The 25952-nt window shown below is 35.6% G+C and overlaps 1 protein-coding gene across 1 annotated transcript in view; it reads left to right on the forward strand.

The window, feature by feature from the left end:
• RP1 (RP1 axonemal microtubule associated) overlaps positions 1-25952 on the forward strand; it is a 163187-nt gene that overhangs the window by 83052 nt on the left and 54183 nt on the right. The window contains exons 31-38 of the mRNA XM_053958854.1: positions 4028-4197; positions 10379-10598; positions 11894-12048; positions 14467-14680; positions 15960-16150; positions 17547-17757; positions 22891-23042; positions 25759-25837. Coding sequence (XP_053814829.1) covers positions 4028-4197; positions 10379-10598; positions 11894-12048; positions 14467-14680; positions 15960-16150; positions 17547-17757; positions 22891-23042; positions 25759-25837 — 1392 coding nt within the window. The remainder of the gene's footprint in view (positions 1-4027; positions 4198-10378; positions 10599-11893; positions 12049-14466; positions 14681-15959; positions 16151-17546; positions 17758-22890; positions 23043-25758; positions 25838-25952) is intronic.

The following is a 25952-nucleotide window of genomic DNA, read 5'->3' on the forward strand; positions in this document are numbered from 1 at the left end:
CTTTATAAGTCACTCTGAAGGTGACTCAGAAATCTCATTCACTTTGGATGAGGCTAGTAACCTGTTCAACCACCTAGCCAAAGAGGGAACTTTGAAAATCATCATTGCTAGGTAGGTTACTTGAGGGCTCTTTGTCCTTTTTCAGTCAGGCTGGCATTATGCCAGCTCAAATGAAGCATAAATCCCAGATCCCTGTGACTGCTGCTGCTGGCTATGGATTCTGCCAAAATGCAGGCTGCCCATATCAAGTTTTGTCAGTAACCTTTGTACATTTATACATTACAGAGAGGCTCTGGCAAATCAGGCATAGGAATAGATTTATTTCTATGCCTCTGAATCTTCCTAGTATATTTGATGCAAGATAAATAGAGAAAGTGTATTGCCCTGGTGGAGAAGGCAGATAGATGCTCTCAGCTCTTAAGCTGATTTGAGGGATTTGAAGTTGATTTGAATGGGACTTCCTGTTACTCTCTAAAAGTTTCCTACATGTTAGGGATATTTTATTACTTTTCCCTTCTGTCTTCTCTATTTATTTTCCTTTTCTGCCTCAAAATAGATGAGGTATCATAATAGCACATAGGAAAGAATTTTCTCTCAAAGCAAGGAGACAAGGCACAGTATGTTCCAATGAAATCCTCACTGCAGTCAGCTAAAAGGAGCTGGCTTCCTGTAATGTGATGCCTGTAGGGTGTCCTGAGGTTTTGTGGGTGGTAAAGAAAGTGTGGTTCAATAGTAGAGTTTGGTTAATAGATATTTCTCAGTTGGCTCTTCTTCTGTTGTGCAAGGTTTTTGGTATTAAGGCATATAGAAAATTTGTATCAAAAGAGAAAATATTCAGTAAATTCTGCTGTGACTAATTTTGTTTTGGAATTATTCCCTACCTTGCAAGTACTTGATAATGGACTAAGAATAATCACAGGATTCCCAAATTTAAAGGGAATGGACCTGCTTCTAAAAAGAAACAACAGCATGTTTCCATTGCCAGATGGAGGCGGAAATCCCTAAGAAAAAGAATTAAGCAGACTGACTGCTCTGCCTTAAGGCAACACAAATTTCTACAATCTTTAGGAAATAAGCAACCAACTCCTACATCTTGCAAAGTGTGAATGTCATTCTAGGTCTTAAGACCGAAAAACACCAGAGTGAAAAAAGCCCTGAAATAGTGTATTGTAAAAACAGTCTTGGAAATCCTTAAAAGATACATAAATGGCTCATATTTTAAAAAACCCAGAAAATAAACCTTCCTTTTTCAGCTTTCTGAATTATATGATGAAATGTTGACTTCAGGTTTTGCCATGCTCAGATTGCTATGTACAGAAATAATTGTGGGTTTGATTTTCATGGTTCTCCTGAAGGAACTTTCAGGTTCCAGACCAGTGGTTAAAGGAATTTCTGGCAGGAAATTGTTACACTGATCCCATTTAATTTCTGAAAGTCAAGAAATGATCCCTAATTCTAACATATCTCTGGATAAATCTCTGTAATGTGAATCAGATTCTTGTTTATATCATTATAGTAAAGAGAGAATTCTGAGACCTTTTTTCCCCCAGAATTCTGTTTTTTCCCCTACTATTCATTTTAGTGCTTCCTACATTGATGTCTCAAAGTAAATGGCTCTAGCTTTACATGTAAGCTGTAGAAATACAATAACACATGAACACAATAATCACTCCAAAAGGAAGTTAACACAGGTCAGTGATATCTGGGGAAAAGTCTTTTTTAATGTGGCCACACAGATGAAACACAGAAAAATGACCCATTGAAGCCCAGCTGTCTCATTTCCACAACTTCACTCCTGGAGAGGTATAGAAATCACTGAGCACAGTAAATACTTGGCATCAGCCTTCTGTCTCATGTAGCCATCCTCACCAAGTAGATGTCTAAGTGAATAGAATATTAGATAAAGGATTTTTTGATTCTTCTGGCATGAGCAGGTTAAATGAATTTGTTGAACTGAGAGCAAATGCAGTCAGTCTGTGTTAGTTCATTTAATAAACTGTAGAAGCATTAAAGATAAGTGTAGGAGAATAAAGAATCACAGACACTAAGAGGCCTTCAATCTGTAACCATTGATTTAGTCCCTGGAAAACTCCTAACTGGTGTCTTAGCCTTCCTACTGAAATAATAATTAAAAACACATAATGGATATTAATTGAAATAAATCATCTTGCCTGAAATACCTTCTCTGAACATGCTGCCTCTTTGAGGAGGGAAACAGCCAGTTATGCATCTGTGATTTCTCTTAACTTAGGGCTTGCTCTCTCCTGGTGCAGAGGGATAGTACAAAGAGAGAGGGAAAAAAAAAAAAAAAAAAAAAAAAAAAAGCAAACCACCAAACAAACAAACAAACAAAAAAAAAAACTCGAGAAACACAGAACTGCAAAATTATCTTAATTTCCTCTCTGCTGTGTTCATGGGACAACCTTCAAAATGGAATGGTTGGACAGCATAAGAGATTCAGGGCTATGTTGGGAGTCTTTGTAAAAATGTGAAGCTCCTCATAAACCCTTAGAGTGCTCAGGAACAGCAAAAGCTCAAACAATGTTTGACTTCACCAAGTGTGACACCCTGAAGAGTACCACATGCCAACCTGGCACAAGGAGATAAAATTCAAAGCTGGCACATATATCAAACAGCAAAAGTTCCTCATTAGGCAAAGTGTGGATCTTCCACACACTACATCTGACTCATTGCTGGAAATGACCTTAAAAAAAGAGTTCAGATGGAGGGATCCTTTCAGCTAGTGTGTTACTCAGAAGACTGGCTGTGAGATGAGTATTTGCCTGCTGTTTTCTAGCTGAGCCCAGAAGAGTCAGGGAACAGTGAGATATAAGGCAGAAACAGGTTCTATAACAAGAAAAAAAAAAAAACAAAACAACAAAAGAGGATTAGCTAAAAAAAAAAAAAAGAAGAAAGAGGAAAAATATAAATCAAGGAAACCAGGTTTTCATCTAGTCTCCATCTTTAAGCAGGCAGAGGAAAACAAAAGGTAGGAAAAAGGCACACAGTTCTGTAAGAAAAAGTCACATCCGATTTATATCTGAATTAAATGATTCTAAAATTCATTTTATCAGCATATTGTATTGTGGGATTACACATAATCACAAAATAGTTCTCTTTATATCAGCCCCATTAGCAAACTACTGCATTATCACAGTATTGGCCACAGTCTAAACAAAAGCTTTTCATTTGCTTTCATTGTTAAGTTCCTCTTGCCATGCAGGATCAAGTGTCTTTTCAACAAATAATTCCTTTGAATTCAGAGGATGATTTACCTTCAAGCACTTAAGTAGCTTCCTAAGCTATCCTATCCTTCTAAGACACTGTGTTTTTCCCACACCTGGAGCAGCTTTCCCGTTGCATACTGGACTTCTAACACTGTTATGAGTACAGGTGACTTACCAAAAAAACAACCTCTAAAAGGCCCAAGCCATGAGGTGAGGTCAGTGCAAATATCTCTTCAAAATTTCCTGAATGTTGTATTCGACCTCTAATGAGTGATCTGAGTAGACTGGACATGACAAATTAAGTTAGAAAAATCTGAGGAAAAAAAAAGTTGAAATTTCATTGTTTAGCTAGTTATGTATTAGCCAGCAGACCTTACAAATTTATCACATAGAAGTCTTTCAAAAGATTAATATTCTTTTCATGTTACAGAAGAACATTCTAAGAACTGAAATTTATTAAAATAATTACTGTAATTAAAGTAACTATTTTGATACAAAGAATGCAAAAAACGCCCCTAGGCAAAGTGTCTTTTTTCTGCTTCCTAGGTATTAATTTCTGTTGTCATACCCACTTCAAAAATTGTCTCATGTTTATCAAGCCTGAGCTATACTTATCTTCAAGATATTTTAAAAATTAATTATTGATTATTAATTATTTATTTATAGCAAATAGGATGTAAACTCATGGTAGTCTATAACTCTTTTTTGTGATAGCAACAAAGGCATCCGTTGTTCTCTACTATTGATCCTAAAAATGTTTCATTGGTAGATTGATGCTAAAAATGTTTTTCCTGTTTTAGCACAATGGTGGAGAGTGCATGTTAAAACAGATGGAGATTCCCCAGAGCCACAGGAGTGTAAAAGGACCCTTGTGATTTATGGCTCAAAGGGCAAAAGTGATGAGCTTCTGCTTTCTCCACAAACCCCAGGATATGTGTGCTTTCTCCCCAGAGCAACTGATGAATTCATTGTAAGTCAGAAATATACAGTACTGCAAAGAATTTATCATGACATTGCCCTCTAGGACATATATATAAATATGTATGTATGTGTGTGTGTATATACATAACTAGCATTATATATATACTGTTGATTTGTCTGCTAAAAAAATATAATTATTTACAAAGATGGAATGACATAAGTATAGATCTTGGGTCATCTCCTACTGCTAGTCCTGTTCTACTACAGCCAGCTCCATGGGCTCTTTTGTGAAATTTATTGCATTCACCAGCTCATCTTGCATTTTTTCTAATTCCCTAAAGATTCCTGAGTTGAAGTTCACACAAAAGGCAATATACAATTATTTGTGAATGCAGAAGATGAAGGATTGGGCAGCACTCCCAGGGGACATAAGTGGGTTTTTCTTTCCTTCATTTCCATCTTTCTAAAGTAGTATCCACTCTCCACAGGATTGTTCTGTCTCTCAGGTCAGCAGGCAGAGGATTTTTCTGGATAATCACAAATCACTGGAGAACGCATTCATGCATATCAAAGTGTGGTGAACTCTGAAGCAATAGCTTACATATGGCCAGTATTAAAATCAACCCTAACACCGAACTGACCGCCTGTACACCTGACACACATGCTGATGATTTGAGAGGATTCATTTGAGGCATCCTTTAAATCTTCAAATTCTGTCCTGGCTTTCTAGGCTAAATCATTGCAAATTCTCTTGATTGTCATGAAATACAGCTTCTAGCCAACAAGATGGGAGAAACAGCTTGCAATTTGAGGTAGTTTTATACAGCTCAGAAAGACTTTTCAATGGCTACAATAAACATTCTGAAAACAATGGCAAAGCTACATTTAGAAAATTATGTCAAAGCCTCGTTGTAATGACCTGATCCAGGCTGAATTTTTAGTTTAAATAACAAGCTAAGGCAATTTAGGAACTTTATGGGGAGTAAATGAAAAGATAAATGGCATTTCTTAAGGACAAGGAAGCAGCTGCTTATCAGAAAACACACAGGAAACACACTGAGCAACAAAACAAGCTTCCTATCCTATGCTATGAACATAAACTGAAGAGGTCAGTAGAGGCAGAATCTATCTATGGAGCAGGAGCACCAGCTGACTGAATTTTGGCAAGCATCATTGCATAAAGCAGTGATGCTGCTACATCCAGCGTGTTGGTAATTTCCCAAGTGGCACGTATTCCTTGTTAAGGCTGCCTAATTTCAATTATTGGGTATTACACTAGGAGAAATTAGTATTTCTGTGTGTCAGTTGTGGTTGTCTCTTTTAGTCTACTATCCTTGGTACACAGTACCTTATTGGTTGTAGCCTTCCACCCCAGCAGCTTTCTGAATTTTGGATAGACTTTGGGTTAGTGCCTGTATTTTCCCCACAGCTATTTGTGTCCTTGTTTTTATTGCTTTGTATGAAGAAGTTAGTACAATTTGAGCATTAGTTACTGTGCATGACATTTTATCTCTTTGCCGCATTGCTTACAGTGCAGCTTACAGAACAGCAGTTCTGGTATAAAGGGACATTTAGGGATTCACAGGTATCTCCATAAACACCCTCATACCTCTTTAGGTGCTTGAGCCAGTGAACCCAGTTTTGTTTTGCTTTCCCTTTCTTTGTTCTTACTAAGACTATGCAGAAGAATGCAGAAACTTCACTTTTGTTTTCTCACTGTAGCAGCAGGCTGGAGGCATGAACGTGATATCACAAGGAGGACAAGCTGTGAATTCAGCTTTCCAAAAAGCACGAAAAAATGAACTTTTAACCTTCCCCCAAGATCCTGGTCCTAGACAAACATCCTTAATAATATAGTGCAGTAAAAAGAACAACAGGTTATATGCTATAAGCAGCTCTCATAGTTTGGAAACAGTAAGCTTAATTTTTGATCTCAGAGATACATTTATTGCACATTGAGGACAGAAAGGCATGTAAATTCCTAATTTTCCAGGTGTTCTCACACAAGTATTTGCACAGATGTGTATCATATTCAGAATGATTTTTCCATCCAAAATACGCCCAATCAACTCCTATGAAAGAACAGGTGTAGTTTAATTGCACATAGCAAGCATAAAGAATAAATTAAAAGAGGGAAAATGGAAGCATTCTCTTAGGTACAGTTGGGGTTTGGTAGTCTCAAAAATGTGTTGTATGGTAGTTGAGCTGCTTAAAAAAGAATTAATTTAATTAGAACACCTAATTTAACACTGATTTAAAAAATAAATTGAAAAATAGGTGATTGCATCAATGTTATAAAATCTGACAGGAGTTGTAGCACTGAAGGCAGCATGGCAAGAAACCAGTGAAGCGGTGGAATTTTTTTCCTTGGTAATCTGTTGATGATTGGAATCAATCATTGATCTCACATGGAATGAATCGATTTGTAAAGTATATAGGTCTTTCTCACAGTCATCTTTGTTTCTTGGCTTCTAGCAGAGTGAGTTTGTCAGAGTATGTCTTTGGAAGGTCCTCCTGTATTGTGCACATCCTGTTCTCCAGAGAATCTTAAAATACATGGGACAGAGTGTGAGATTAGGATGCCCAAAACTGTTGTCCAAAACACTAGCACAGGTAGTACACAATGAGCAATAGTGCTCTTCAAGTAGGACTGTTGGTAAATACATGATAAATTCTGAATGTATTTTGTGTTAAGGATCAAAAAGGTAACAAAGTTTCAAATCACATAATACAATAATCCAGTTCCACAGTATGAGATGATGCTGCAAAAAACAAGCAGAAGAATTTCTGGAGTATGTGACAGATGGCTGTCCAGTTGAATTTTAGTAGGTTTGATGAAACCCTATTAAGTAGAATAATTTATGGGGTGGGTGGGTGTGATTTTTTTTGTTTGTTTTAACTGAGAAAAGAATGAAAAGGAATTATATTTAAATATGCACCCAAACAGTAAAATTTACAAGGCTTTCATTACCCTAGGCACAACGTCTTTGAGAAGCCCTGTGTGAGTTAAAGAGGAAAAAATCTAAAATGTTATGAAATTCTCTAATAATCTTTATCAGTTACCTGTCTCTGAAGCCCAGTAGCTCCTCCTAATTTTAAGAGCCATGCTCTTAAATATTCAGGTGTGTAATGGAAAACATATTGTGTTTTTAGTATGTGACAAATTGTGCCAACTCAGCTAAGATTTCAAGTTCTGAATATTAGACAAAACTATTCCGAAGAAATAAATGTGAAAAAAATAATTAGGAAATTGTAATAATGAATAAGGTAAAGTATCCCCTTGCAAATATTCTTGCAAAAACAAATTTAAAACAAGGACATTCACTGGATATATGCTTTGTGATGGATTATATGTCTGTATCTGCTTTGAAGGTCATGTTGCATCTGTTAATAGACATTGGTGGAGGGAACAGACAATTTTGCATCTAAGACAGAATCATATACCAAAGGAAAACTGCTTGTACTAAACTGGTCAGAAAAGGATTACAAGAATGATGCAATGGCAGCACTGGGTACAATGATGGATCTGAACAAAAAGGCTAATACTGGCCATAACTGTAAGTGAAAAAACAAATCCATGAAAAAAGGGGAACTATCTGCTACACTCATTTGAAAATAGCTGGTGTTTAATTCCACGGATCACAAACAGTATGATTAGTACTTGCTAGTTCAGTGGCAGTCAGGGAATTAATTGAAACTGTGATTCTAGAAACAAAATGGACAATTGTGGCTTCTAAATAGTCTGTCCTGTATTTTGGAATTATTTTGCTATAAATCTCCTCTGTGCATTTCCTACAAGGATTATAGCACATGTATTTATGACAACTTAAAATCCTAGCGAATTGCAAATTAGGGTAGCAGAAGACAAAGTAAAATGTGAATTACAGCTTGCCCTGTCACATAAAAATAACCAAGTTCTGTACTTTTGCAACTCCCAAAGAGAGAGCTTTATGGAGTAAGTTGTTCATAGCATTTAGACTAGCTGTGTGATACAGTCATGAGATCCATGCATGAGAAAAAAATGTGCAGGAAATAATTTTAAAAGTCAGTAGTCTGGTTCTGAAAGAGAAGAAGCAATGACTTTGTTGTCTGTGAAAGAACTGTAGTTTAGCTGGGTGAAGAACCTGTGTACTCTCCTCTCAATGAACCCAAATAATTCTTGTTAAGTTTAATTAGGTGGAATGAATATTTTGCAAGGAATTAATCCACTTAGTCCACCACAGCTAATGATACATAGCTAATGATATCCTTTGCAACATACACAGCATGAATGAAAAATCTTGATGCGAAACTCTGCCCACTCATTTCCCTTTTCACGCTGCAGGAGTGGAGACCAAGTCAGGGACAGCTTTGATGTCTGTGAGCACGATGGCACAGAGACAGGCAGGGCAGGCTAGGCTTAGAGAGAGGACAAGTCTGGTGCCCTCTTTTCTGGTGTATGACTACTGCTGTGTGGCCTTTTTGAGTACTGTGGAGTTATGGTTCAGGAGCTGAGAGGTTCCGAGCAGCCCAGGGCTGTTATATAGGCAATGGAAAGGAACTCTTCTCGGCTCCTTGAACAATTCCCTGAGTCATGAAATTGTGTAGGAGTGGCATGGCAACCACTTATAATACTTACCTCAAGAAATTCAGACTAGAAGGGATCTTTTAATCCATCAAGTGCAATTCCTTCCTACCAAAGGCCTCTTTTCATAAGTTCTGCATCATAAACCCATCATAAAATTCCTGTAAAACGGTTTGGGCAGGTAGCTTTATTTTCAATTAATTATTCCTCTTCATACTCTGATATTTTACTATTTCTTATGTGCATAACAGTTACTAAAAATAATGTCCAACTCTTCCAAAATGACAAAAGCACATTTTTTTTTTTAATACCCCTCTAATTAAAATAAGGGAGCTGATACTTCCCTACATGCTTGTGTTCACTGTGCAAATGCACATGAACTAGCTTTAAGCAAGTGAGGTCAGCAGTGAAGGGCTGTCACGTTCAGAGCTCTGCTGAGAAGCAAAATAAATTGATCTGTTAGGTCTGTGCTCTGTCTTAGGAGCCAATCTGCTGGTGGTGCTGTCAGAGCCAGGGCATGATTGTGTAAGTCTAATTTCAGTTTATTATTGTGATGTTATAGGGTGCACAAAGGATTTATTCCCTGGAAAGTCACCAAATCTTATGTTGTGACTGATGTGGGGGGGAAAAAAGCAGCAATAAGGGAGAAGAACAAAGCCACTGGCAACATTTTTTTTGTATTAAGTATTTTGATACTTAATTAAAAAAAATTGTTGCCTTTAAAAATTACTAGTTCTCAGCTGTTTCACTCAAAATCATTTCTGATCCTGTCTTTCTTGTAGCTGTCCAGTGCATGGCTGCCACACTACTACCTGTTGTTCAGAAGACATATGCAGTGGTTAATGTCATGCAAATCATTATCCACAATCAGCAACCAGTTATTGAATTTCCACATCTAGTATGGGAACAGGGCTGTGTTGTCCTACACAGTTATTTCTGTAACATATTTATTTTTATTCAGAAATATACCTTTCCTTTAATGAAGAATTGGTTGTAAAGTAGTTTTATGTTCTAGACAAAACCTTTTAGCAAATGAGAATTTAGTAAATCTTCTTCACCAGTAGGATTGCCAAGCACTGGGACAGGCTAACAAGGGCAGTGGTTGAGTAACCATCCTGGAGGTATTTACAAATATGCTGATGTGGCACTCAGGGACATGTTTTACTGGTGGACTTGGCAGTGCTGTGTTAATGGTTGGACTTGATGATCTTAAGGGTCTTTTCAAACCTAAACAATTCTGCGATTCCAGGATCATAGTAATCATCTTTAAATTAATACCTCACTTGGCTGCTGATATTAGAATCTTTAATCATAAGTTAATGCTCTCTTTATCTAGTAGGGTCACAACTTCCTGTGTTACCTTCTGTCTAAATAGCCTAAATGCACAGATCTTACTAATTCTGTGACTCATTCCAAAGTTATCATGCTTGCAGTATGTATGCTTACAGAGTATCATGCTTGCAAATACTAATAAAGGACATAATCTCACACATGATTATACCATGAAATAAAAAGGATTGATTCTGTCATCACACTTATACCAGCCTCAAACTCAACTTTTCCATTATTTACTGTTAAGTTTAGAAATTCTACACTGGGATTGGGGAAAATCTTTCTAAGTGAACCAGCCTTGACAGTACCCTCTTCCTCATGTTATTTGGTGCAGGTTGAGACTGGAGATCTGGGAGATGTATACAAGATTCGAGTCAGCTGTGATGATGTGCCAGGCTTTAAGGGCTGGCATCTGAAGTCTTTTCACTTACAAGAGTTGCATACAAAACAAGAACTGAACTTTGAGTGTAACTGCTGGCTCACTCTTAAGAGAGGGGATAAGGAGCTGATAAAAGAATTCCCCACAGTCACTCAGGACCAGAAAACTTTACCAGGTAAAAACACCAAGAAGACATAAACACTGTAAATTAACTGCTTGAAAATAAATCACTGCCACAAATATAATATAGTGCTTTGTCTGGATTTGATACTTTCAGTGGCTCTGTTGCACCTGTCTTCACATATGCACACAAGAATGTTGAAAACTATTCTAATTTTCCAGTTAAATTGCATATTGGTTTTTACAGTTGCTAAGTCTTTTGCGTGACTTTAAATGAGAAAAACTAAACAATACAATTGAACTTTTTAGGGAAACGAACATGTTCAAAGCCATGGAAATTATTTGTTCTAGAGTTACTATTGAATTACTTAGCTTACAATAGCTTTACTTGCTAATATAAATATCAGAAGTAAGCCTTATTGCACAGAAAGGTTAGGGGTTTTTTCCTAAGGACTACTTTTTTTTGTCATGCTGTGAGGTCTCAGAGATGCCCTTGGAATGTGAAGACTTACAGAAGTCCTGCATTTGTTCAGAAAAGTTAGCAGTTACACATGAGATAAAAGTAATTAGAGACATGACTGCTTTGCTAAACTAAAGTTCCAGAAGTTTGGATCCCTGAATACTCAAACCTATTCATGACCTTAAAAGAAAGTATAGTGTTACATTAGTTAAATGTTAACTCTGCAGAACTGTACATTAAAAATGACATTTGAAAAATTTTGGTTATTCTTTTTGTATGAGCCTGAATATATATGCAATTAAATGATCTTCCTCAGAAGAAAATCTGATCTGACTGTAAGAATTCATTCATACAGGATCAATATAAAGGCAAAGACTTTAGAGTTTCCTTCTTTAAGTTAATAAGTGCATTTTGTAATTTTTTGTACTTGTATGTCATGTCATGCATCCAGATGCTATAGTGCAATTTTTTCTTATTTAAATTTGCATAACCTTATTCTTTGACCTGTGTTAATTATCTATTTCAAAGATAATTCATTTTTTTATTAGTGTTTAGTTTAGTTCCTGAACTAACTCAAATGAGTTCTTACTTTCCAGATCTTGCACAATAAAACAGAATCAGGCAGAATTTGCCTACATTCATAAGTCTAAATTTTCCAATTTCATTCAAATTTCTAAGTGAATGGGAAGTCTTCATTGAGCTTAGCATGAAGAGATCAGATTCATAGAGAGTAATTGATTTTTTCATTCACTGTGTTGCAGATTTTTTTGTAGCTGAAGAAATTTTAAAAAATTTATAGTCTTACTAAATATTCTGTGTTGCTGTTTTATTTTAGGTATAGCTTGTACTTAATCAGCTTTAATTAAACTTTTTATTTTCTTTTTGTACAGTCTATAAGTACGTTGTTTCTGTACATATTGGTGACCGCTGGGGAGCAGGGACTTTTGCAAATGTTTATATCACTCTCTATGGCAAAAGAGGGGACACAGGTGTGAGGAAACTTCATACATCTCTAATGAAAGGAAGACAATTTCAGCGAAATAAGGTAACGGCACCATACTGCAGTCTTACATGTGCAGTTAGCACTGCATTAAGTGTCACTTAATGCCTGCTCAGAATACATCTGGCTAGATATGCAAGAATTTATCTTCCAGGTATTCACAATAGACCAATGCCAGTGTTATTTATTTCCTGTACAAGAACATACCCACATGTCAATAAAGACTCTACATAAGCAATAGAAAGCAGATTAGTGGGGAGAACCTCTGTGATCATGCTTCTGACTTCTTCTGTTCCAAATTTAGGACAGAACAGGGAGTAAAAAATTAAACAATCAGTGAAAAATTAGTTAGAGAAATTTCCAAGAGACTTTTGCAGTCTATGATGTTTCTGAAACCACAATCCCACTTTGAAACAGCAACTCAATATCAGCAAGTTTAGACAAGAAAAAAAATTCCACTTAGAAAATGAATGCAAATAAACCCAGTGTTTCTAAATAACCACTATAAATAAAATTCTTCTCTTGTGAATTAGACTTTTGTTGTAGTGTGTTTTGTTTAAAATTCATGTCTACCCCGTTTTCCTCTTTAATCCCCTCCTCTCCCAAGCTGCCAATCTTCCCAAGGTCTTCCCTAACCCCCTCCATTCCAAGTTGTCAGTCCTCCCTTTCCCCACCCCTTTCTCCAGAATGTTCCTTGTCAATCCTCCCTATCCCTACCCCTCCTTCCAGAGTGTTCCCTGTCTATTTTGTTATACTCGACACCCTATTTGTTACTTTGTGTCATTCCACTCCCCTATTTCACCTGATAGGTTTAGTCCCACCTTAGACCACTCCCCTGCTTTACCCTCATTGGTTAATGTTCCTGCACCCCTCCTCCTGAGTTACTGTATAAAATCTTCTGTTCACCACCCCCACCCCCAGCTTGGTCTTTGGTCTTTGTCGTTGGTCTTTGGTTTCACCTAATAAACCCATCCAGCCTTCACCCCAAGACCCGTGTCTTCGTTATCTGTCCCTGCGCCAAACCTGCCGATAGCTGGGATTGCAGAACTCGCAGGGGGACGGTCGTGCCCCTGCATTTGCCGCCCAGCACGCCCCATGACGGCGCGCTGCGACAGACTTTCACTCACTGAACAAGGATGTTTGAAAGTGTCCATTGTCAAGGAGAGGCTTAAATTTCTCTGAAATAATTTTATTAGATAACTGCCACAGCACTTGTTAGGGTAAAATTGGAATCAGTAATGAACTGAGACAATTTCTAAATTTAATTTCTGTGTATTTCTCAGAACTATGCCTATATAAGGAAGACAGCAGTATATTGTAATTATTTTAATTTATGTTCATACATGGATTTATTTCCTAAAATATCTTAATTAATGAAGTTAATGATTTCTGCTCACAATCTGCTGTTCGGTTCTGACTATTATTAGTAAAAAATAAGATTTTTCTTTTATATGAAAGTACTTTCACTGTAAGTAGCAGAAAATTTGTTTCTCCAATATTTTATTTAAAAAGTAATAGGGACAATACATAGGACTTTGACAACCACTGTATTCTTTTAGAGGTGAGCTTGCTAATATCTCGGTTTTTTAATTGTTTTGACATCCAGTTTAGTTAGTGCCTACTACTGAATTCTTTTATTTGAATTATGGTGTTAATTATATTCCTAGACTTTGCTGTTCAAAATCCAGGTGTTCATAACTTTCTAACCTTCAGCAGTTACTGTGAGTTCCATCTGGCTCCTGGTTGGGCCCTATACAGAATATCTGGCTTTCTTATAGAAATTTAGTGGGGCATACAATTTTTTTACATTTCACATTTTTACTTATTTTGTTTTTCTGGTCCCTTTTCTCATCTACTACCACTTGTGCTTACTTCTCACTTGTCTAGCTCTGCCTTCTCCATTCTGCTTCCCTTCCCATCTCTCATCTTTTACTCTTCACTTTCATTTTAACTTTCTCAATTTGCTCCACAATTATTTTCATTTTGTAGGGAAAGTAAAAAGTCAGGTTTTCTGACAATTGGAGAAGAATTATAAAGCTGTCTTGGAGAAAAAACACTCTTTAGATTTCTAACTTTTGCTTAGAACTTAATATCTATATCTAGACTTGTATAATAAGCTTTAGAAACTAGATATCTGAAAAATAGAAATTTCATTAGAACCAAAATCTTATCATAACTGACTATCAGAAAGTAGATTTTAATGTAATATGAAATGATTGATGCGGTGATACATATTGACCAAAGATCAAATGAAATTACAATGCATCGTTAATGATGAATATAGGATTAAATGTTAGTTCTAATCAGTGTGTGCTTTCTTAGATTCAGCAGCGAGATGCTATGTTAGACTTCACAAAGAATCAGATTTTAAAAATTTTGAATTTTCAGATGAATTCAGGCCTACATTTTCCCTGAAGTTTCAAGTCAAAATTCTGTTTTATTAAGTATTTTCCTGTTTTGCAGGTGGATTCTTTTTTGGTGGAAGCTGTTTCTCTGAGTCATTTGCAAAAAGTGGTCATAGGACATGATGGAGAAGGCTATGGAGCGGGGATGTACCTCAAGATGGTAACAGTCAAGGAGTCACAAGATTCAGACAAAGAATGGGTCTTTCCACTGTGGAACTGGCTTGATACTCATCTGGGTTTATGTGAGACTGTTTGTGAGATTGTAACAGTTGGTAAGTTCTGCAGAACTGACCTGCCCATTTTTATATACATATATTTGACTACAGCTCATTTAGATGTCTATAGTATCCTACTTTTATTGAAAATGTGAATTTTCAGTTTGATCTTAGTGTTACAGCAGAGCCACATCTGGTAAGGTTAAAGTTAGTATAATTCTGTATTCTCAATGGAACACCTGCCTTCCAAATTAAACACAGCATAATTCAATGAGAGATAAATAGCCAAGCTTAGGATGTGCACCTCATGGGGATAAATAGCTTAAATTTTATGCACTATTTTCCAGCCTAGAATCTCATTTGAAATCTAAAGAAAAATTACTTCAGTGAAATGAGCCTAGTCTTTACCTGTGAGAGTATTCCACAGCACAAAGCAGCAGTTCTGGTATGCTCATTTCTGCTCATTTCACACCTACTACTATGCCATGATTTGCACAAATCTAAACCTGGAGGTACTTGGCAAAAGAACTTACAGCAGGACCTTTAGTCATTCAGAAGTAGTAAAAGATTCTTCCTTCAATCCTGTGAAAAGAATTAATTGCAAAGGAAATGAACTACAGAACTTTGTCCAGAGGAAGTAAGATATAAGATGTCCTTGATCCAATTGTGTGTTCTTTCTGAGTTGTAGAAAGTACATTTTCCTGAGGAAAGTACATGTTCCTCTTCATGAAATCATTTTCACTTTGCCTAGACTGGTTAAAACAGAACTAAAATGAAGAATAACAACAATTAATGAAGAAAAAGAGAGGGAGATAGTGATATTGATCTTCTGAGCATCTGGCAAATAACTTTGTGTGTTTATTATAGGTTACTTGTCAGTCTCACACTATTACAACACCTATTATTTTGCTAGGTAACATCTGGTGACAAGAAAAGTTCATTAGAATTGTTCTTTTTGCATTAGGTGCCCACATGCTACATATGGCTACATGCTCTTAAATGACAATTTACTTTAGTAACACTGATTGCTTTTTAACGAACAATTACTTAGACTTGTAAAAGGTGACTGAATATTATCTTAGCAATTACTTCCAAACATGACAAGGAAAATACATTGGCTTCAAAAAATACCATTGAAACGAAAGATTAAGCTGCTAAATTTTTCACAAAAAATGTAATAAAGATATTGATGTGTTATTCTTAGTAAGCAGTTGCTATAGATACAACATAACCTGCAAAAAGAGCTTTGTTTGTGTACTGTAAAGGCTGTGGTCCTGCTAGATGATGCCATTCTCTCATGCTGTCATCTTTCCTTTCTCTTTGATAATTTTTAAAGGTAGAAGGTCAACTCTTAGTCCTAAACTGCCTGAAATCAACATGAAGTCATCAGGTTTCTGGATAATGGATATCATGGGATCTGACTTGAGTGCTGAAGAGGATCCAATATGCCTTTCTTTTATCTTCTATGGCAACCTGAGTCACAAAAAGTTGCCACTTCAAGTCACAGGAAAAGCAATTCAGATCAAAGTACTTCAACCTTTCTCTGTTGCAAGAAAAGCCTACGAATCATGTAGCCAATAATCCACTTAATTCTGAGATAAATTGATTCTTTAAACTAAACTACCAAATTGATTTTTAAGTCCTCTGTGTAGTTTGGCACAGATCATCATTTTTGTTTGTAGGTAGCAACACATGAACAATGGTTTTTGAATGAGCAAATTCTCCCAGTGTCTCATAGTAAGAATGTTTAAGTGAGCAAATTGGTCCCTTGGTGCACATCACAGTGTATAGCACGCGGCAGGTACTGATTTACAGGCTTTGTTGATCTCAGAAAAATCAGCAATTTGTAAGCATACAATATGCCATGGGATACTGTAGAGCTTTTGGGGCTGATGATAGAGAAGGAAGAATCATAAATGAGATTAAATGCACAGAAGGTTAATTTTTCTCTTTTCTTTCTCATATAATTTATTCATCCCTGCCATCAGTTTCTCTGAACTGGTTTTTCTAGTATGGTCTCTCTTTTTCCCCCTGTTATTTATTGTCTCTTCCTTTTTCCTCTTAATGAATTGAATTTTATGATTGAGCTAAAGAAATAATCTGTTGTATTTTGATGCTCCTCTTTTCTTTAGTGAAAGAGAAACTAAGCAGACTAGACTAACCACAAACATGATCCAAAATGAGGAGTACTCAGAGGGCTTTTCTGAGTTATTTCCAAGAACCTCTGGTAAATATAAAAAAAAAAAAATAGTATGAAGATGGAAGTGCCCTGTCAGAGGAAAGGCTGAAGTCAGGTCATGTGGACTTCTACTATCTGAGCATATCTAAAATGAAAGAGCAGGGAAAAGTACTCAAGAAGTATTGAATAGGAAAACACAACATCTCTTTTCTCCCCTTTTTTTTGCTTACAGTGAAAAAAAAATTATTTTAAACCACTAAGTATAATATCTAAGGCCTCCTCTGCTTTCACCTACTCAAGCAATGGTATGTCCTAGAGATGGTGTATTATCCCCAGTAGAAGTAGATTGGTTTTTTCCTCAAGTATGAATGCAAGATTTTAATGTACGACTTCTATGATCTAGAGTGAAGATGAAGAATCTCTTGGATGTTTCCTCAAAACTGTCCAAAGTTTTAAAAATTGGTTAAATCTTATGTGCCTGAAAATTATCTACTGAATCTCTATAATATATTTATATGAACATTGTGCCTTGTTCTGTGTACAAATTTAAGCAGTGACTGCCATTGCTTGTTCCTTAATATCAAACCTCAAGCATTCCATCTCCTCATTCATGTTTTTAAATCTGCCCCAATTTTTTAACTACTGAAGTTTGTTCAACTATTGCATACAGCTGCCAACTATGTTTGTTCTGGCACAATTTTTTTTGAAATGAGATCCATTCATCTTGTCTTTCTCCTCACATAGGATGAACTGGCAGATATTGGCTCAATATACAAAGTTCAGGTAACTGGCCCACACAGTGAGCTGAAACAGCCGTGGCACTTAGATTCACTGCATATGAAGCACACAGGCACAAAGGAAGAGATGTATTTAGCTTTTGACTGCTGGTTCAACCCTAAAGAAGACAAATGTGTGGAGCTGCCAGCTCTCTATGCAGATCAGGAGCCCTTGCCTGGTAAGCTATGTCCTTTTTTGTTAGTGGGGTCAGGATCTGTCTCTGGAATACCAGTACATCTCTTTTGGGCCAAAAATACTGTGTGAAGATTTCCATAAGCATTTGGTATTAAGGAATGTGATGGTTTTGCACATGTATTTACCACAAAAGAGAAATCATTGGTATGAGGATTATGAGAGATGCTCTAACTGATGATACCAAACATAGTATTTGACTTCTTCCACATTTGATGATGTTCCAGTTTTAACTCTTGATTATTTATTATCTCTTCAAATTAATGCTATGTCAGCTGAAGATGAGTACAAAATATCATCTACTGTGTGATACTATTTGTCTCTTCCTATTCACAAAGAAATGTATGTGATCTAGAAACAAAGTAATGAAGAAAAGTATTGTAGACCCTCTACACAACAAAGGTAGAATTTTTAAAATGCCACAGAGTTAGCCAGCAAAGAGATATTCAAGAATTTCAATAACACTAGTGTTTTATTGATGTCAATGAGAAATTCCTAGCACAGCAAGTGATATTCTACAAAAATACACATCAAGTTGCATGTTTCTCTGCTGTTAGTAACACATGTGAATGATATGATGCCAGAGAGATAATAAGTGATTTCTGCCAACCAACCCCTAACCCCTAACCCCTAACCACTTCCCCTGGAACAACCAATTGTATACTGATAACTTGATCGCTACTACTTAAGGACAAGCTTCCCATTTATTCAGCTCATTAGAATAAAGAGGATTGACGGAGAGATTAAAGATCATATATTGAGGCTTTTAGTGCCAGTTAAGAGGTTTATTGCTAGAGGCTATAGAACAAAGAGTGTTCTGCTTAAATGGAAACTAATAGAAAAAGAGGGAAGCAGCCCAGAAAAAGAAATAAAATAGACCACAAGGACTTTTGCGGACCATTCTCTAAAGAGAGTTTCCTAAATATTTCATCTAACTTAAAGCTGAAACTTGAAAGAAATTTCTGGTTTTGAGTGGGTTTGCATAATTTAAAAAATTGTCACCTTTTATTAATGTACTGAAAAATCTTACCATTTTAGACTTTTGATCCATCAGATTCAAAAAACATTGGGTGTTGGATGCTGGATCATGAATATAGTAATTCTATATCTTATTAAAAGGTGCTATTTCCCTAAATTATTTAAGAAAAAATGAGAAGGACTGTAAACATGAACAATTATTTTCTGAATTCAAACTTGATAAATTTTTTACTTCATATAAAAAGTCCAAAAATTTTAAGAAGTTAAAATTCTAGAATATTCCTCTCAAAGCCTCTATAGTGTTAAGAGCCAAATGGAGATACTGTCTAAAAGCATTATTCTGATATGTAAAATAATTAATTATTGAGGTATATTAGAAATGTAGGGTGTTTTTCTTGGAAAATTTCTGGGAAAAGACATGTATATGGTCTCTCTCAAAAATTAATCTTTAGATGGGAATATCTACCAGCCTAGAAAGTTTCTCACAAACCATTTTGTGGAGTCCAGTGATTTACAACTGGAAGTGTTAATATCATTTTATTCTTTGTGGTCCAAATACTACTTCAGTCTAAAATATCTTTTTTGTTATATTTTGGTTTTATTCATAGACACACACACATAAGAAATTAATAAAAATAATAAGAAAAATTAATATGTATTTACTCTCCTATCTTTAATTTATGGTTTTTTTTTCCTTTTTAAATTAACATTAGGTGATTGTTTTCGGTTTTGCAATATGTGACTTACATCTGAAAGAGAATTTTTATAAATAGGATTGGGAAGAGACAAAGAATGACAAGCTTGAACAGAATACCTTAATAGATTTTTGTTGTTGGGGTATGCTGTTCATACAGAACACAATCAGAATGCTCCCAAACTCAGCTTAAAAACTTTTACCCCATTTCCCAGCATCCCCTTTCTGTTATGACTCCTTACATAGGGGCTACTTTGTATAATTTTATTTCACTTAAATAGTGGAAAATTAATAGTAAATATTTGCTATGACTGCATTGAACTTTAAATTATGCATCAATAGATTCAGCAGATTCAGCTGAAAGTACCGATTCAGCAGAAACACTACATACATTTCTAAGCTAAGCTCGTGGGTCTGTATATTAATGATTCAAATATTAATAGACAAAAGCAGTAAAAATGTGAGCACTGTGCTTTCTCATCTACCCCCACAGAAGTGGCCAGCCACATGGACCAAAATATTTTGATCTTATTCATAAAAGTAGCCTTTTGACTTCAACAAATCTGCTCACATGGCCCAGTTACACAGACGAGGCAACACTCTGAATGAACAACACAGAAACTTCGTATCCTAACTCCCCTAAAAGCAAAATGCCATTGGCTAAATGCTAACTAAAGTGTCACCTGGACAGCTCACATATTTTCAACCATCTGGAACTCCAGAAAGATCAAGTCTGTGTAGCTGTGCTGACCTTAATGCAGCTATGTTGTCTTTTACCTGGCAGCACATATTTAACTCCCTTGAAGAAAGGAATGAGATATGTTTGGGCCCCAGGCTGGGAAAACTCTTGGTTTACTTCTTATCATCAAATATGAGTGATACCATAAATTATAAGAATTTTCCCAGTCCTTAGTTTAAATTATTAAAAAAAAAATAGTCCCAGGTGGAGTCCGTGAAGCAAATATTGCTACAGTGAAATAAAGTTACATTTAAGCAAGCAGATTTTCTCCGACATCATCCTCATGAAGTAAAAAGTAAAGACAAATAAATAGATTTCAGAAGTTTATTGAAACAAGCAGACTTTTATTAGCAGACTTATGCAGCCCTTATTATTTAATTAATCCATTTTAATATTAATGTTGCAGTCTATACCAACCCACTCTTTTAAACCGTTAATCCTGTTATGGGACCTTTTTATTTTAGAAATAGAAAGAAATAGCTATATAAGATGTCACAATATTTGAATTCAAACCTTTTGATTATAACACTCAACATGAATAGCACCAACTTGTGAAAAGAGCTGTAAGAAAAGCTTAAAATAAATATCCTCAGAACACTTTTTTTTTCTCCCTGTTTTCCTATCACCTACACATAAAACTAAATGACAGCTTTAGCTTCTGTGTTCATTGAATCATTCTTAAACCTACTAGAACTTTCTCATAATTATAATATTTTTAAAGAATGTACAGTTTGCTTAAATAGACCTTTTTTATTTTGGAAAAAAATTGATCAAAGAAGAAAAATATACTGAGAATAGCAGAAGTTTCCAGGATGTATACTCAGATATTCACGTATCCTATGATGTACATTAGACTGAAATATATGTTTCAGACTTGAATAATGTGCATTTCCGTGCTCTCTAGCTTGTTGTGTCAGCTGTGAAACTGAAAGTGCTTTGTTTCTTTTTGATTTCATGTCTATCTAAAGCACCACTCCCCTCCTTTGCACACCAGAGTTGCCTGGGAAAGCAGATATTGTAGAGCCAGCCAAGTTCCAGGGAGGGACAGGAGGCAGAGAGGCTGGAAGACTTTCTCCAGCATGTAAATGTTACGTAGTCTAGATGTTTTCTGTGTTTTACTGCTACAGTGATGAAGGCTGTGGGAGAAAGGGCTCATAATTTTTGGTAGTCAAACATAGCTCAGGACTTGTAAAATGCTGGATTTTAAGGCTGCTCAGTTCTTAAAAAAAAGTCTTCATGTTTGTGATAGAAAAAGTTCAAGAGATAATAGAAATGTTTTCAGATACATTCTTGGTACATGTGCACTGCTCATCACCTGCATCCCAAACAAGACTCTGCATTTTACAGTGGAGAAAAATGTTGTTCTTATAAAAATATTAGACAGTCGTGTTTTACAAACATGTGTTGCTACAAGAGCATAGCTTTTATTCTTAGCCTGAAGAAACGATGCCTGTGGTTGGAAGCAGAGGAACATTTAGACTATCTAAATTTAGACTCCTGAGTTCTAGTGTTTTTCTCTAGAATGTGTGGGAACCCATCAGAGGTGTTTTCTATAGCACCTGCCTTCCCCTGCTGGCTACATAAGGATCTCAGTCCTAATATAGCCACCAAAGTTAGATTGCTAAATCAACAGTACCAGCTCATAACACAAATGAGCCCAAATGAACACACTATGCAAATGATAGTTACTATTATAAACTGAATTAGAGCACACAACATCAGAAGGAAAATAAAATCTATGCCCCCAAAAACCCTTCTTATTTTGTCCTGGGGTCCTTGTTGTTAAAATGATGCAAATAACAGTGAATATTGAGATTGTGACCTGCTTCTGTTTAAGTGTTTCCTTGTTCCTTGTTTTCCATTCCAATGAAATAGGTCATTTAAAAAGTGAGCATAAGAGATTTCCATGAAGTTTCTTTGACATGAATTCAGTCTGGTCTCATCTGCATCACTTCCCTATGTATTGTCACAAAAAGAGGCAAAGAAGCAGAAGCTTTGTATGGGGGACGTGGGTGTCTCTTCTAATCTCTATACTATGACCACAGCTGAGAAACTCAGGAATGCTTTCCCTTAAACTCAAAATTCAGTTATCTGACCTGGATTTGTGGGCTATTATATCATTAATGGCAGGTTCTTTGGAGAATGATACAAAATGTCAGGAGGATTTTCTATTTATGTGCTAAAGCTGATGTTGAAAGAATTTTTAATTCATTATCTTTATTTTGTATTAACATATTTTAACTTAAGATCATTGTGATAGTATTATGGTCTAACTAGTGATAAATAAAAATAGTGGGAGGGAAAATCAAAGAAATATTAGTAAATAATAGAAAGAAAAAATTAGACTTTCAGAAGAGGATACATGTATGGCTTTTTTCCAAAGAAGGATTTTCCTACCTTATATGGAAGGGGACAGTACACAAGAGATCCTGTGCCCCAAACAGCAACCAGTAGCACTTATTTTCTGGGAGTGGTGTCAGACCAGAGCAAATCTATATTCTCTAGATTGTAATCCTGTTATGCAGCAAGAATGTGTTTTGGTTATGTGTATGTCACCAGAACTGAAGAGGCCTTGTTTGCTGGTACAGTATGGGATTAGGGTGAAATCTGCAATTCTAAGAATTGGTATATAATGTAGGTGTCAGGCAAGATGACAAGTGTTTTCTCCTGCTGACTTTTTGGGTTTATTTTGTCTATTTTTTCTGAAGTTGTGGAGTATGAAATCCATTTACACACGGGAGACTTGAAGAAGGCAGATGCCACTGGAGAGGTTTATCTTCGTATACAAGGAGAAAAAAGTGACTCGGGGAAGCGATGGCTTAACTCAAAAAACAGCCTGATCACTTTTGCTAGAGGGCAGGTAAAATAATGAGGAAAAATGTAACTGAATCTGTGTGTCTTTTTGTTAGAACTTATATTTTCAAAAAACCTTTTATGGATAGAGTATGAAAAAATTAATGTTTTATATTCCATATAACGATTGTCTCCATAGCTAGCATATTGTTTTTAAGCATCATCACTGTTGTGCTACAGTAAAACAGTTAAGGTGATAAATTAATTCTGAATTGGACTAAACGACCTCTAAGAGTTCTGTTTTAACATTGAGGACTTTAAAGGCTGGGGAAGCATCACTGCTTTATTAAAATATGCCTGTTTGTTAGAAGTGATAATATTTCTGTAGGATAACTCGCATTTGCAGCCACTCCATCTAAAGTAATCTATGAACTTACCTTGTTAACTTTCCAGAACACTGTCGGTGTTTCAAGAAGACTCTTATTTTTTCATGTTTCAAATTTTTCCATACACTGCTTGCTTTTTGGTAAACATATTGTTGCTTTTTGAGATTAAATGGCTTTTCCTAGACGAGTAATTCCTTGAGTAGTTATTGGCAAAAGAACAAACTAAAACAGACTTCAGATCAAAAGGAAACATCTCTTTCAAATCAGAACATGTCTAGCTGATACTTTATTAGAACCTAGTGTTTAGAATTACATCTTGGAAATTTTTTTTTTTTGTTTTAAGGAAATCATGAAATGAAGTACCTGGAAATCTTATTCTAGGGAGTGTGGGAGAGAGTATTTCACTCTTGCCAGCCAGCTTAGTGTAGTTTCTCCTCTGGTGCAGAAAGCTAGAGAAATGTACTTGATATATGCTTCATTTATTCTTTACACACACCTGTGTTTATTTTATGTGCTTTTCTTACTATTTTTAAATATTCTAGAAGATACAAGGTTTTTGTGTATAAAACCCAGATCTTAGTCATTATGTCCTCTGTATTTTCTTTCTCCATTGTGGAAGAGAATATGAATACCCAGTGTCGCGCTAATCAAGAGCTGATCAAACTGGTAGCTCAGTGTTCACAAGTTAAATCTGAAAATAATGACAGGATAGTAGAGCTCATCTTCTTTGAAGAAGTAATGTAGGAAGTTGTATAGATTAGTCTTTTTGATGATAGTAGATAATAGTCCTGTGTAGTATGTCTTAAGGATAGTGTCAGAGATATCTGAACAACAAGACTGCCTGCTACAGTGGGTAAGGTATCAGTACAGACTGGAAGAGGGACAGATTCCTCTTTCTTTCAAAAACCCAAACTGTCCCAACCTTTTAAAAAACCTCTTTATTTTATAAGAATGTGTTACATTTTTGCCAAGAATAAAACTTGTAGAGAAAAACCTGAATAGCACTTGACTTCTGTGAATACTCATTCCTGTGGAAGTACTACTCATCTGCAAATTCACAAGGATTTTTTCTGTATAATCCAGATTCTGTGTCAGTTTTTGAACAGGCTTGTTCAGACTTGCTAAATCCTTCCTCTGAAATTCTAAAAGGCTTTTCTATATCCTGGGCTATAAGACCCTAATCTTCTTCTTATAGGAAAGATTTCGAGTAGCAACTCTTTAGATATTCACTCTGTTGCAGTTCTCTTTACTCCAATTTACCCTCAAATGACGGATGCTCTGGTTTTAGTTATTGGTCTTTTTTTCTAGATTATTCTTTTGATCAATATTATTCTCACTGACATTGAAATTCTGGAACTGTACCACTATGGAAACAATGCAAAGGTTTTATTACTTTTTTTCAAACTCACAAACTAGTCCCCAACTGTTATATTCAAACTTGCGTTTTCAACCCAAGACAACTGCTTCTGTGTTCAACACAATAAATCATGAAGTCACATGAAATAAAAGTCTTAGCTGTAGAGATTTAATTTTGCAGCTGGTTTCTCAAAAGATTAGATGAACCCATTCATAAATTGTATACTTCCAAACCTCATTTCTTCAGGCTCAGTTAAAAAAAGCCAATGAATATGCATTTTAAGCAACATGTGCTCCCAGTGTCAGTGCACATACTTATGTGAGCTTTCCCAGAGATTATGAAGATGACTGTTCAAAGGAGAAGATGAGCATATATAGGCAGAAAGGTGAATAAACTATAAAGATTTATGGTATGGAAAAAAGGAAAGACTCCGTGAAGTCTATTGATCATTCAAGTCTGTTGTATGTAGAAAATTTGGCCTATTGTAGAGATGATTTCAAGGAGACATCTTTATCCCAAAAGCACAGTGGTTGAAATCTTTGCAGATACCATTTACTTAATTCCCATTTACATGCCTAATTCCCACTAAATTAATTGTGAATTTTAGTGAAAATTAAATTGCTCCAGATTTTCAGAATTATTAGACATCTAGTATTTATCAGTTTCATTGCAAGTTAGGTTCTGGACCAAAGTAACTTTCAACACACTAAGATTTGTTTATTTCAGTCCATGAAGGTATGAGAAAGGAGAATTTTATTGCTAGTGTGTGTATCTGATTTTTCCAAAAATACTTCCTACTAAATACAGAGGCATTCTGAAATTCATAACTCATAATATCAACTGGATAAGAAAAGATGAGCTATAGTACATAATATTTAATTATGAAGTCAAACACAATTAAATGGTATAGATGAGATAAATTTGCTTTTATCAAGGTGCAAAACAATGATTAGACACACTAGGCTAAACTGATAAATACTCAAAACTAGACCCCTATTAAGTTTAACTAAAATATAATTTTGATTATTTTCATATTACAGGTGGATATTTTCAAAATCAAATCTGTATACCTTGGCAAGTTGAATCAAGTTTCTGTTGGATTTAAAAGTCTAAGAAAAGGTTGGTAATTTTTTTGGTTAATGTAAGGTAATAATGATGTAGATTATTAGATTTAGGTGATCCTAGTACTTTGGAAATGTCTGAAATTTAACACAAAAATGTTTTAAAAAAATTT

This window comes from Vidua chalybeata, chromosome 1 (genome assembly GCF_026979565.1).
Source record: "Vidua chalybeata isolate OUT-0048 chromosome 1, bVidCha1 merged haplotype, whole genome shotgun sequence".
NCBI lineage: Eukaryota > Metazoa > Chordata > Aves > Passeriformes > Viduidae > Vidua > Vidua chalybeata.